The sequence below is a fragment of the Coenobita brevimanus genome, chromosome 78 (genome assembly GCF_032717465.1).
Source record: "Coenobita brevimanus isolate Jiangsu-jjx chromosome 78, ASM3271746v2, whole genome shotgun sequence".
Classification (NCBI taxonomy): Eukaryota; Metazoa; Arthropoda; class Malacostraca; order Decapoda; family Coenobitidae; genus Coenobita; species Coenobita brevimanus.
The window spans coordinates 28,275,571-28,290,379 of NC_137031.1; the positions used below are offsets into that span (position 1 = coordinate 28,275,571).

Consider the following 14,809-nt stretch of genomic DNA (forward strand, 5'->3'; position numbering starts at 1 on the left):
TAAGAATATAATTTGTTTAAAAGGAGTTAAACGTGTTCTAATTATAATGAGAGAACAGACAGCCAAATAAATAAATAAATAAATGATGTTAAGGCAGAATCTTGAATACTATCTGTGAGTTTGATAGAGAAGAAAAAGAAGGAAAAAAATGACTGCCGTATAAGATCAGAATTAAAAAAAAAAAAAATGATTGCAAATTTTGAAAGAATATAGGCCATTAGTAAAAACTGTATATATAAATTTAAAAAAACATATTCAAACCAAACTTAAATATATTACGTAAATTAGGCCCGAAATAATTATCTTTGGTGTGATTAACGTAAGTATATCCAGAAGACACTAAGTAATCATTGACCCCTTGACCTCGTGACCTTTGACCTGTTACGTGCACCTCGCTAGCTCAACCCAGCTGCTAATTAGGCTTCACCTGACGCTTTTTCTCAGCTGGTAGGCAGTACTGAGTCAGATCTGAGGAACAGGGTAGTCTTAACTCTTTCACTGTTAGACTTCAGATGGGGAAAACCGTCTATATATCCTAGTGGTTTGAGCTAGGGAGATGTGTAGGACTTTCTTCTTGCTCTCCAGACGATTTTATGCAGCCGGGGAGAGAGAGGTGGAGCTGGGGGATTATATAAAGCCTTCCTCAACCCCCCCGAATACACCAAGTCCATCCATAGCTGAATAAAATCGTCTTGAGGCAGCTGAAATTAACTGAAAAAAATAATCCTACTGAGGGGTAAGTGAAGACGGTTTTTCGCCCCTGAAGGCATTTGAAGTAAACTCAAAAATCGTCTTCCCACTGAGAGGTTCATAGAGACGATTTTCCCCCTTTACAGCTGAGAAAAAGCATCTGAAGTCAGCCCAGATAGCAGTGAAAGGCTTAGGGTTTTATTCTTGCTGTTCAGACGGTTTTCTCAGGTGTGGAGGGGTTCAATCAAAGGCAGTATTCTCGGTTAAGGAAGCTCCCTAACACCTTTTCCCAATCGACTTATTTTGTGTATTATACCTTACTGTCCCATCCCGTGGTCCATAAACCCTTCCAATATCGCTATACTCTGCATGGATAACGTGCTAAACCCAGCCATATCCAAAAAATAAATCGCTACGGAAGAGGTGTTAGGGAGCTTCCTTATGAGTCCAAGTTCGTATTCTCGGCAGTTAACTCCGTAGCACCTCTTCCTCACCGATTTATTTTTCAGAATGACTTAAGTAACAGGAAGGCAAGGTGTAATCAGCAAAATAAGTCGTTTAGCAACAGGTGTTAGGGAATACCTTACCGACGAGAAGGCAGCCCAAGCCTCCCTTAACCCCTTCAGCCCGAGAAATCCCTTTAAGCTGAGAATAACCGTCTGAAAATAGCAAAAATGTGAAGAAATCCAACACAAGTGAAATTAATTAGTATCTTACCTGTCTAGTCTACCTGGCATCTACCTGTAAATAATTATATATATATTTTATTTACATTATTTATATAGAAATTTATATATACATCTATAGGGCAATAATTTATATAGATTGTACTATTAAAAACTGGGAGTTTGGTATAGCCCGTTAGTTATACCGTCACCGTTACCGTTGATTGCACCGTTACCGTTGATTTCAACGTTACCGTGGATTACTCGATTACCGTTACCGTTTGTGTAGCCGTTACCGTTGGTTACTCCGTTACCGTTGATTGCACCGTTGTCATTTGTATACCCATTTGTGTAGCCGTTATCGTTGACTGTTCCATTACCGTTGATTGCCCCGTTACCGTTGATTGCACCGTTACCGTTGATTGCACCGTTACCGTTGATTGCACCGTTACCGTTTGTGTAACCGTTGGTGTAGCGGTTTCCGTTGCTATTACCGTTGATTAGGCCACTTCTGTTGACACCGTTACCATTGATGGCTCCGTTACCGTTGGGACGCCCGTAATTGTAACCATTACCGTTGACACCGTTACCGTTGATACCGTTACCATTCACACCATTTCCATAGCCATTACCGTTGATACCGTTACCATTGATACCATTACCGTTGATCCCGTTACCATTAATACCGTTGATACCGTTACCATTTACACCATTACCATAACCATTTCCGTTTATGCCGTTACCTTTGATACCGTTACCATTTACACCATTACCATAACCATTACCGTTGATGCCGTTACCGTTGACACCGTTACCGTTGATACCGTTACCGTTGACACCGTTGCCGTTGACACCGTTACCGTTGACACCGTTGCCGTTGACGAGTCCAATATTGGCGTTGAGACCATAGAAACTGGGAGCGGTGGCACAGTCGAAGTTGTACCACCAGTCACACACAAAGTACTGTTGGTTGAAAACAGTACCGTTGGGACAAAGGAAGGAATCCATACGTCCATCAGCTTGGCAGATGTGGAAGACCTGTGGAGATAGTAGTAGTAGTAGTAGTAGTAGTGGTGGTGGTTGTGGTAGTGGTGGTGGTGGCGGTGGTGATAGTGGAGGTGGTGTTAGTAGTAGTAACAGTGTGGAAGACCTCTAGAATTAGTGTAGTAATAGTAGTAATAGTCATAGTAGTAGTAACGGTGGTTGTGGTGGTGGTAGTGGTGGAAATAGTAGTAGTAGTAGTAGTAGTAGTAGTAGTAGTAGTAGTAGAACTAGTAGTAGTAGTAGTAGTAGTAAGAGTAGTAGTAGTAGTAGTAGAAGAACTATAAATGTAGTAGTAGCAGTAGTAGTGGAAGGAGCAGGAGGAGATAAAGAACAAGAACAAGAAATAGTAGTAACAGTAGTATTAGAGGCAGTAGTAGTAGTAACAGCAGCAGCAGTAGTAGTAGTATAGAAGATGAAGAAGAAGAAGGAGGAGGAATAGAAGATGAAAGAGGAGAATAAGTAGTAGTAATAGTAGCAGACTAGTAGTGGTAGTGAAAGAAGAAAAAGAAGAAGTGTTAGTAGTAGTAGAAATCGGTAAGGAAGAAGCCCCAGTCATCACCTTCAGCATACGGGAGGATGGCATTAAGAGGTAATTAGGTAGGTCAGGGAGAACGACCGTACTGTTTAGACATCAAGGCTGAAGATGCAAGAGGAAGTTGTTATATACGTGTCATGACTGCGAAGTCTCTGTATGATTTTAAGGTTAGTGTAATTCGTGGATGAGAGGCAGATTTCACCAAGGGGAGGCTGATTTATGGCCAAAGTGAGAGGGAAGGGGATGTTTTTCAGTGAGCTAGCTCATTTCTTTCACTTTTCAATGCTCAAGGACTTAAGGCTATATCGGAAAGCTTTTTATTTTGTGATGTATTTGTAGATTTCTCCAGAGAGAGCATTGTTTGTGGCAAAAGTGAGGGAGAATGGAATGTCTTTAAGTAAGCTAGCTCATTTCTTTCACATTCCAATGCACAAGGACTTCAAATGTATTGGAAATAATTTTTGGTGTAATATTTCGGGTCATTTTGACCTTAGATGGAATTGGACATGAGGCAGATTTTGGTGTCTTTATCTCTTCAAAATCTGTCCTATGAGAGGCAAAATGTTAATAGCTCATAGATGCAGATCTCCTTTTGAAAGCGTGCTCCTCTAACCACAACGTATAGGAATGAAACCTGCTAATTATTATCCCCGTGATGAGGAGCAAACGTCATATATCCCAGATAATTATTAAAATTGGTCGATATTTTTACTTTCCCTCTCGTGATTGTTTATTATAGCCTAACCTACCCTGGGTGTAATATCAGCCTGGTATTCATGGACTTCTGTGTTGGTGTAGCTAACCCGGGTGTAGTGAAGGAACTGGCTAAATATACACACCCTAAACAGTAGGCATAATAATGTACCCTCACGCTACACCCAGATTTCAGGGCATTATTGGTGTTGAAAAATTGGAAATGGTGTCAGAAAAGGTGTATTGATGCTCCTATACCCAGTGTAGTGAAAAGACTAGCTAAGTACCACGAAGAACTCCCATAAGTATATAGTACCATGAAGAAGTGCATAATTGTATCATGAAGGGGTCTAGCCTAAGATACTACCATGAAAAAGCCTTAGTACCGTGAAGGAATGCACAGATGGATCGTGAAGGGGCTAACCTCAAAAACTAGCATGGAGACCTTCCATGATTTAGTACCATGAAGGAGTGTATAAAGGAATCAACAGTATACACAATGGTAATAAGCTGCATTCATCCTTACCTGACAGTCATGGCTGCAGTGTCTGGGAAGGTGAACATAGTGCAGTAAAGGACTGAGTAACTATTATTATGGATATGAGGGCTAGTATTGTGACAGATTTCGTTGCCTATCTTCCTCAGCTATTTATTTTGCTTCTTGTAGCTTTGACCCTTCATGAGCATCAATAGTAGATCTTAAAACTTTACTAGTAATGTATGAGGGAATACTATGATGCAGTAGGTTTAATAAATCGCTCAAAAAGAAGTCTTAATGAAGCCTGACATCCAGCCTAAGGTACAGTAGGATGTCAAGGTAGTAGAGAACTGTGTGTTGGAGCAGGTGAACCCGGTATACTGAAGGACTGTACATATGATACCTGAGGACATACACAGTAGATACGATGCCACAAAACAGTAAATCATCGTAACTTCTCACCTGACATCCAGCTTCCGGGGTGGCGTCGGCATAATATCCGGGCACCTGTGTGTTAGCGCAGGTGAAGCCGGTCAGCGGGACGGAGGCGAGGATGGGATAGTCCACGCCTGCAACGCCGCCCCCCCCGATGGCAGAGCTCAACGCGGTGATGGGGTCCACGAAGCCGTTGATCCCATTACCGTTGATGCCGTTGATACCGTTACCATCGATACCATTGATCCTGTTGATGCTGTTACCGTTGAGACCGTTTGTGAAGCCAATACCGATGCTTGTTCTACCGTTTCCGTTGATGGCACCGTTTCCATTAGCGTACCCATTACCGTTGATTGGACCGTTACCGTTGATGGCACCGTTTCCGTTAGCGTACCCATTGCCGCTGATTGCACTGTTACCGTTGATTGCACCGTTACCGTTGATTACTCCATTGCCATTGATGACACCGTTACCATTACCGTTGACAGCTCCGTTGCCGTAGGAGTAACCATTACCATACTCAGCTCCATTACCGTTGATTGCACCGTTACCATTGATTGCTCCATTGCCATTACCGTTGATAACTCCGTTACCGTTGGTGTAGCCATTACCGTTACCGTTAATGAGTCCGTTACCGTTGATTGCTCCATTACCGTTGACTGCTCCGTTACCGTTGGTGTAGCCATTACCGTTACCGTTGATGAGTCCGTTACCGTTGATTCCTCCATTACCGTTGACTGCTCCATTACCGTTGACTGCTCCATTACCGTTGACTGCTCCGTTACCGTTGACTGCTCCATTACCGTTGACTGCTCCATTACCGTTGACTGCTCCGTTACCGTTGACTGCTCCATTACCGTTGACTGCTTCGTTACTGTTGACTGCACCATTACCGTTGATTACTCCGTTTCCGTTACCAATACCGTAAAAATAACCGTTACCGTTGCCATTGATTGCTCCGTTACCGTTGATTGCTCCGTTACCGTTGCCGTTGACTGCTCCCTTACCGTTGATTGCTCCTTTTCCGTTACCAGTGCCGTAAGAATAGCCGTTACCATTTATTACTCCATTACCGTTACCGTTGATTGCTCCATTACCGTTGATTACACCATTACCGTTGCCGTTAGTATAGCCGTTACCGTTGATTACACCGTTACCGTTGCTGTTAGTATAGCCGTTACCGTTGATTACACTGTTACCGTTCCCGTTAGTATAGCCGTTACCGTTGATTACACCGTTACCGTTGCCGTTAGTATAGCCGTTACCGTTGATTGCTCCGTTACCGTTGATTGCTCCGTTACCATTACCGTTGATTGCTCCGTTACCATTACCGTTGATTGCCCCGTTACCGTTGATTGCTCCGTTACCGTTACCATTGATTGGCCCGTTACCGTTGATTGCTCCGTTACCGTTGATTGCTCCGTTACCGTATAGCCGTTACCATTGATTACACCGTTACCGTTGCTGTTAGTATAGCCGTTACCGTTGATTGCTCCGTTACCGTTGATTACTCCGTTACCATTACCGTTGATTGCCCCGTTACCGTTGATTGCTCCGTTACCGTTGATTGCCCCGTTACCGTTGATTGCTCCGTTACCGTTACCATTGATTGCCCCGTTACCGTTGATTGCTCCGTTACCGTTACCATTGATTGCCCCGTTACCGTTGATTGCTCCGTTTCCGTTACCAATGCCGTAAGAATAACCGTTACCGTTAATTAATCCGTTACCGTTACCGTTGATTGCTCCGTTACCGTTACCATTGATTGCCCCGTTACCGTTGATTGCCCCGTTACCGTTACCGTTGATTGCCCCGTTACCGTTACCATTGATTGCCCCGTTACCGTTACCGTTCATTGCTCCGTTACCGTTACCGTTGATTGCCCCGTTACCGTTACCGTTGATTGCTCCATTACCATTACCGTTGATTGCCCAGTTTCCGTTACCAATGCCGTAAGAATAGCCGTTACCGTTAATTAATCCGTTACCGTTACCGTTGATTCCTCCGTTACCGTTGCTGTTGGTATAGCCGTTACCATTGATTACTCCGTTACCGTTGCCGTTAGTATAGCCGTTACCGTTGACTGCTCCGTTACCATTGATTACTGCGTTACCATTACCGTTGACTGCGCCATTTCCGTTGATGATTCCGTTTTCGTTACCAATGCCGTAAGAATAGCCGTTACCGTTAATTACTCCATTACCGTTACCGTTGATTGCTCCGTTACCGTTGATTACTCTGTTACCATTACCGTTGATTGCTCCGTTACCGTTGATTACTCCGTTATCATTACCGTTGATTGCTCCGTTACCAATGGTTGCTCTATTACCGTTAAGGCCACTGCCGTTTGCGCCATAACCGTTAACAGCACCGTTGCCATTTCCGTTGATCCCGTTGATTCCGTTGTCGTTTCCGTTGATTCCGTTACCGTTGCTTGGCGGTAGGTAGGTATTCTGAGCCAGACACGCTCCCAACAGGGCTGAGAGAGAGAGAGAGAGAGAGAGAGAGAGAGAGAGAGAATTAAAAAAATAAATAACATTGCTAAGTATACGCAAAATATAATAATAATAATTATAATAATAATAATAATAATAATAATAATAATAACAATAATAATAGTAGCAGTAGTAGTAGTAGTAATAATAGTAGTAGCAGTAGTAGTAGTAGTAGTAGTAGTAGTAGTAGTAATAGTAGTAGTAGTAGTAGTAGTAGTAGTAGTAGTAGTAGTAGTAATAATAGTAGTAGCAGTAGTAGTAGTAGTAGTAGCAGTAGTAGTAGTAGTAGTAGTAGTAGTAGTAGTAGTAGAGGTCAGGTACTGAAAGGCGTCTGGCCATAGAGAAACAGATCAATAGAGATTATACCTAAGGCGTCTGGCGATAGGTAGATAGATAGATAATTAGGGCGTCTGGCGATAGATAGAGAGGATATTGAGACCGTCTGGCTATAGATTGATAGAGATGGTATAGGGTTTCTGGCAATAGAGATGCTGCGTAGGGCGTCTGGTAATAGATAGCAATGAAACTATATGGCGTCTGGCAATAGATAGATAGATAGATAGATAGGTTGATAGAGTTAAACTGAACTTCACAACTCCTTACTATAAATATCCCCCTCCAAAAAAGAATAATAGATAATGAAAAGAAAAAAGATGTCGAGAGCAAGGAAGATGGTCCAACGACATGTATTTCTAAAACATTTAAATTCTCGTCTAAAAGTCCTTCAGGCTACTGTGAGTACAAGCTGGATGTGCTAAATGTACTACCGCTTCCCCTAAGACCAGGAACAAGTGCGCACAAGTGTACATCCCCTCCCAGTGGCCAGGAACAAGTGCACACGAATGTACATCCTCTCCCAGTGGCCAGGAACAAGTGCACACGAGTGAACATCCCCTCCCAGTGGCCAGGAACAAGTGCGCACGAGTGTACATCCCCTCCCAGTGGCCAGGAACATGTACGTACGAGTGTACATCCCCTCCCAGTGGTCAGGAACATGTGAGCACCAGAGTACATCCCCTCCCAGAGGCCAGGAACATGTGCACACAAGTGTACATCCCCTCCCAGTGGCCAGGAACAAGTGCTCAGGAGTGTACATTCCCTCCCAGTGGCCAGAAACAAGTGCACACGAGTGTATATCCCCTCCCAGTGGCCAGGAACAAGTGCGCGCGAGTTTACATCCCCCTCCCGTGACCCCGAACAATTGTGCTCGCTTGTACATCCTCAGAAACAGTTGCGCGTGAGTGTAGTTCTTCCCCCTCCCCTCCACCACCACTACAGTTACCACCTCGCATTTAAGTGGCTGGATTGACCCGGAAGAGTGGCTTAACTAGGAACAGTGAAGTGGCTGTCTGTCGTTGTGGTCGGGGGGGTAATAGAGACGCCTAGGGAGAGTTGTGTCCTGTCCACTCACACACAAAGTCAAGCTGAAAAAATGTAGAGAGTTAGAGCCAGCTTATTTTAGAGTTAGAACTGGGTTAGGTTTGGCTTATACAGTATAACAGCTAATAAGAACATATATATCATTATGGTAACAGGTATATTTTTGGATGCTGCCTAAAGGTAAAATATAACTGAAGCAATATTTAATTATAAACTTAATGAGTCCAAGGGCAAAGAAAAGTATGTCATATATTATCGCTATGCTTGAAAATATACTATCAGTCTTACATGTAAAATATATTATGCTTATCTCCCTATCTATCTGCCTGTCTACCTATCTATATTAATCCATTTTCTTACCAGCAAATATCAGCTGCCTCGTTTTCTTAGTCATGTCTTCTTCGAAGACGACTTGAGGGTAAACTAAAGCTCAAGACGGAGAACCAGCCACCAGTGTAGGCAATTAATGGGATGGGGAGCTTTGGGGAGAGGAGCAGGTAGTTGTGATAGGAGAGGAGGGGAGCTGAAGACTATGCCTGGAAAGGAGAGCGAGCGCCTTATATACTGACTGTGAGGACCTCGGCAGTGACGCAATACCTCTCAGTGGAGGGAAAGGAGGGAAGATGGGGTGGAGGGAGGGAGAGAGGAAGGGCAGAGTATAAAGGAGGAATGAGGGCAAGTACTGACAACACGATAGATAAACAGGACTGGATAGATAGAAGAAGGGAAAGATGAAGGGCAATAGATAAAGGAGGAATGAGGACAAGGACTGATAACGATAGATAAACAGGACTGGACAGATAGAAGGAGGGAAAGACAGAGGGCAATAGATAAAAAGGAATGAGAGCAAATATTGATAACAAAATGGATGGAGTGAAGAGGAATGGGAAAGACAGAGAGCAAAGGGGAATGAAAAATGGAAAGCAAGATTGGATAATGACTGAGGTTAAGAAATAGGAGAATTTGGTTAATGGCAGGAGAGAGAGAGAGAGAGAGAGAGAGAGAGAGAGAGAGAGAGAGAGAGAGAGAGAGAGAGAGAGAGAGAGAGAGAGAGAGTGAGAGTGAGAGAGAGAGTGAGAGAGAGAGAGAGAGAGAGAGAGAGAGAGAGAGAGAGAGAGAGAGAAGAAAAAAATTAAGGAAGGCAGAAAATAAAGCAAAATCAAGAACATGAACAAGATAAAATAATGCTACATTGATAAGGAGAGCATTTTTCACAGTTACTTTGAGAGACAGAATACTTTGCAGTCACATTGATTGGCTTAGAATACTTTGCACATCTAGGAGTAATATAGAGTACATATTACATCTTAGCTTACTTAGTGTTATTAATAGCACATTGATATGGAAATAGTTTGCCTCAGTATGATGCAAGAAATTACACGAAGGCCTCCAGCACTGTGAGGGGTAAAGATTTTTTTCGATCTTTTTTTCCAGTTCAGTAAAGTCAATAGGTTTTAGTCGGAACAGAATACACAATTAAAGACTCCTTTACTTCCATATAGCACACCTCTTGGCTCTCAGAATTCCTTTATTTCCCCGAACTGCCTCTCTTTGCAACTCGCTTCCCCAGATCAGTTTCCCCCCAAACTTCGACTTACAGGACCTCAAATCCACCTGTTACAGATTTTTAATGAATGGAGGACACCTGTAATCTAGTATATGGTTTTTTTTACGTTGGTTTCTCCTTCCCCTATTTATCTTCTGTAAAAAAATAAATACATCAAATAGGCCTTTTTTTAAAAGTGTGCCTATCATATCTGATTTTGAGCTGAGGATAGGGATAGCAAAACAAGATAGCCTCCCTCATGGATGATGATGATGATGACGATGATGGTAGTGGTAGTGATGATGATGAAGGTGATGATGACAGTGCTGGTAGTTGTATTGATGATGATGATAATGATGAAGATGATGATGATAATGATGATGATAATGATGAAGATGATGATGATAATGATGATGATAATGATGAAGGCCTGAAAGTGAGAGGAGTGGAAGATTAACACAACCAATGAAATACATAAACAGAGGACGCCAAGGATGAACAGAAAATGGAACCGAGATTTGAATATTAACGAAAGTAATTTGCAAGATAGACAAATAGGGAAGTGATAGATGGAGCGATAGATAGAGGAGAAACAAGGCCTAACTATACTCGTTTCACCCTGACTTGGCCTAAACTTGCCATCTCTCCATCTTGGATTGTTTTGTTTACACTGAGAACAAAGTATAAGTGACAGAAGAAGTATAAGTGACATAACTAGCGATAGTGTTTTGTTTCCCTGGTTGGCCTCAGTTGTGGAGTTTATAGCAATAGATTAAAGCTAGATTACGGTACTAGTCATGAGGAAGTGCTGTGGAATGGATGTAGAATCGTAGTAATATATTTTACTACAGAAATTGGCAACAAAACAACCAGATCAACAAGAGAGAGACGAAAATCCTGGCATACATTGAGAGGCGAAAACCAACTATAGTGCACTCATTTTAACTTGGCCCAAAATTTTCCCTCCATTTGCAGCTTATTTTCTTTAGTTCAGGGTCAGAATAAGACAGTACTGAGGCTCTACATCCTTCCCAGTGCACTTCTTCGTGACTATACTGCTCTTCTCCAACTACGCCTAAAATTTCCATCTCTCCATCCTGAATGCTGATTTGTAGCAATAGATTAACACGAGATTATGATGCTATACTCTTTTCACCTTAACTTGGCTCAGATTTATGACCCTGTTGCACCATGTTGTATTTCTAGTAGTGGTCTACATTAATTCCACAGCACTTCTTCGTGACTAGCATCATATTCTACTATTGATCTCCTTCTACAGCTCAGTACGAGATGGCGGGAAGGCAGTTATTTTCATCTATTGTTCATTCACTTTTACTTGGCTCAGATTTTCTTCCTTTTTGCAACCTGTTTCCCTTAGCTCATTTTCAGAAGCTACTAATTCGGCTCCACATCCTTTCTACAGCACTTCTTCGTGACTAGCACCATATCCTATTCATAATCTTTTGATATAACTCAATATTCAAGATGGAAAGATGGTAATTTTTCGTCTATACTCCGTTCACTTTTCTTGGCCTAATGCTTGCCGTAAAACAACTAAGAGACAAATAAAGAAGCAGATATAATGTATATCCATCCATCAATCCATCCATCCATACATACATCCCTAGATACATACACACATCCATCTATCCATCCATCCATACATACATACACACATCCATCTATCCATCCATCCATACATACATACACACATCCATCTATCCATCCATACATACACACATCCATCTATCCATCCATACATACATACATACACACATCCATCTATCCATCCATCCATCCGTCCATACATACATATATACACACATTCATCCTCCATACATACATACGCACATCCATCCATCATTCATCCATCCATTTATCCATCCACACACACACACACACACACACACACACACTCATCCATCCACCTATATATTCATCTATCCATCCACACATACACAGATCTATTCATCCATACATACATACACACATCCATCCATCCATCCATCCATCCATCCAAGCATCCATACATACACACATCCATCCATCCATCCATTCATCCATCCATCCAACCATCCATTCATCCATCCATCCAACCATTCATCCAACCATCCATTCATACACACATCCATCCATCCATCCATCCATCCATCCAAGCATCCATTCCCACACACATCCATCCATCCATCCAATCAACCATCCATACAGTGACACATTTTCCATTTCACTCCTGCTCACACCAAACCAGAAAAAATCGACCATAGAGCAAAGGAGGCAGGAAAGAAAATGAAGAAAAGAAGAAGGAAATTAGTCCGGGGGAAATATAGATCAGAGAGGAAGAGGAATATTACTGAGGCCTTGTTGTGAAATTGCTGCTGGATATCAGTACTGGGAGAGGGACAAATAGATGGATAGATAGATAGATAGAGTCTTAGATAATGATAATGGAATATTGATAGATAGATAGATAGATTAATGGAGAGAGAGAGAAAAAAAAGGGAGACACCTAGATATACACACACACACACACACACACACACACACACACATATATATATATATATATATATATATATATATATATATATATATATATATATATATATATATATATATATATATATATATATATATATATATATATATATATATATATATATATATATATATATATATATATATATATATATATATATATATATATACAGACTTACATTCAGTAGATATGCAGATGGAGAGAGAGAGAGACAGACAGACAGAGACAGTACGAGAGCAAATGACAGAGTAGCAAAGGAAAAGAGAGAGAGAGAGAGAGAGAGAGAGAGAGAGAGAGAGAGAGAGAGAGAGAGAGAGAGAGAGACCTTACCATAAAGAAGAAGAAGAAGAAGAGGAGGAGGATGATAAAGAGAGAGAGAGAGAGAGAGAGAGAGAGAGAGAGAGAGAGCGGCCTTGTTATGAAAACCTTCCCACTTAAAGGAATGAAATTAAGGTCTCAAATCCTTCTTCCACAGCTTTCTTAACCCCAGCACTACAGCGATTCATTCCCTTTAACCTTAGACTTTACCATAGTTCACTTAATCAATTACACTTTACACTTACACCTCTGTCTTAAGTGGCAATACCTACAATTCACTATGAACTTAAGTGACAGTTGCTACACTTCATCACTCACGTACATTTTATACTAACACCTCTGTCTCAAGTAATAGTACACACTTGCCACTTAAATCAAGCACTTAAGTGACAACCTACACTCCACTGAATCACGCACTTAAGTGGCAAATTTAATCTTGCTCCGTGTCCTATTGTAAAAAAAAAAGAAAAAGAAAAAGAGAAAAGAAAAAATGCTTCATAATTAGATGAGTGGAGTCATTCCCCCAAACTTGGAAAACATCGAAAAAATCTAATTGACCTAATTTCCTTTTCGGAACTATTCTCACAGTAATGCGAGTGTGAGAATAGTTCCGACCTTAACATAATTCAAACAGATTATCCGAATCTATCCAAACTTAGTGGAAGTATTGAGAGCTATGTTTTGAGGAAGCTTAGTGTTTTTCGGTATAATATGTCAAAGATCAATATCACAAAGCAAGGTCAGAGTTCACCTCTCCTTGTGACCTAGACAACTTACTTATTGGTTTAAAAAATTGTCTGTTTAATCATGGTCTACCCCTGAACCTTCCCACCACGTTTGATTAACATAGAATAAAAAATGTTCGGATTAAAATGTTTCCTCTCATTGTGACCTTGATAATTAACCTATTGGTCTAAAAAACTGTAGGTTTAATCATGGTCTACCTCTCCACCAAGTTTGGTTAAAAATATTCAAGTTACCTCATCTGGATTCATTTTTTCCTCCTGATGACTTTGATATATGTGGATTGATTGAAACTAAATGGAAAGGTGAAAGGGTGAGAGAATGGGAATATGGTTTAGGTATAGGTGCGGGAGTTAATGAGAGTGAGAGGGCAAGAGAGGGAGTATGTCTGATGATAAGCAAGAAGTGGAAGGAGAATATAAGAGAGTATGGAACAGTGCGTGCAAGGATTGTATGGGTGAGGATGAAAGTAGGTATACAAGCGTGGGCGATTGTATGTGCCTATGCTCCGACAGAGGACCGAGTGGCAAGAGTGAAAGATGAGTTTTGGGCTAGAGTAGAAGAATGTATGGACAAATATGAGAGGAGAGAGAGAGCGTGCTTTTGATTGGAGACATGAATGGCAAATTTGGGAATGTACGAGTGGATGGAGTGGTTGGTCAGTGGGGTGTGCCAGCTGAAGTAGATGGGAATGGTAGTGCTTTGGTGGACATCTGTGCTGGTAAGGGGTTGGCAATAACCAACACCTACTTTCGGCATAAGATGATCCATCGGTACACATGGAGAGTAATGAGGAGGATGGATGGTGAACTTGTTGAACGAAAGGCAATGATAGACTACCTGTGTGTGGATGAGCGAATGAGAAGACAAGTGATGGATGCAAGAGTGTGGAGAGGGTGGGGGAATGGAGTCTCGGACCATCACTTAGTGATGGCCAAGGTAAAGTTGCAAGGAAAATGGTTGAAGAGACGAAGGGGAAGACAGGAGGAAACAGCTCCTGTGAGAAGAGTGGAGAATTTGCAAGATAGTGAGAAAATGGCAGAGTATAAGAGCATAGTGGGAGAAAGATTGGGAAGGTATGAGCTAGAGCAGATGGAAGGGGTGGAAGACGTGTGTAAGATATTCACGGAAGAGATAGGCACAGCGTGTGAGGTGGTATGTGGAGTGAAGAGGAGATGCAGGGGTGTGCAAGGGACAGCATGGTGGAATGATGAGGTGAAACGAGCTGTGGAACAAAAGAAGAAGGCATA

General features: G+C 41.8%; 1 protein-coding gene across 1 annotated transcript in view; it reads right to left on the minus strand.

Annotated features, from left to right (window-relative positions):
- Positions 1–412: 412 nt before the first annotated feature.
- The window catches only part of LOC145408779 (uncharacterized), a 61,004-nt gene continuing 46,607 nt past the window's right edge, over positions 413–14,809 (minus strand). The window contains exons 2-8 of the mRNA XM_080279429.1: positions 6,294–6,644; positions 5,614–5,856; positions 5,464–5,538; positions 4,913–5,367; positions 4,568–4,747; positions 1,634–2,393; positions 413–468 (exon numbers count right to left, since the gene is read on the minus strand). Of these exons, the coding sequence (XP_080135555.1) occupies positions 413–468; positions 1,634–2,393; positions 4,568–4,747; positions 4,913–5,367; positions 5,464–5,538; positions 5,614–5,856; positions 6,294–6,644 (2,120 nt within the window). The remainder of the gene's footprint in view (positions 469–1,633; positions 2,394–4,567; positions 4,748–4,912; positions 5,368–5,463; positions 5,539–5,613; positions 5,857–6,293; positions 6,645–14,809) is intronic.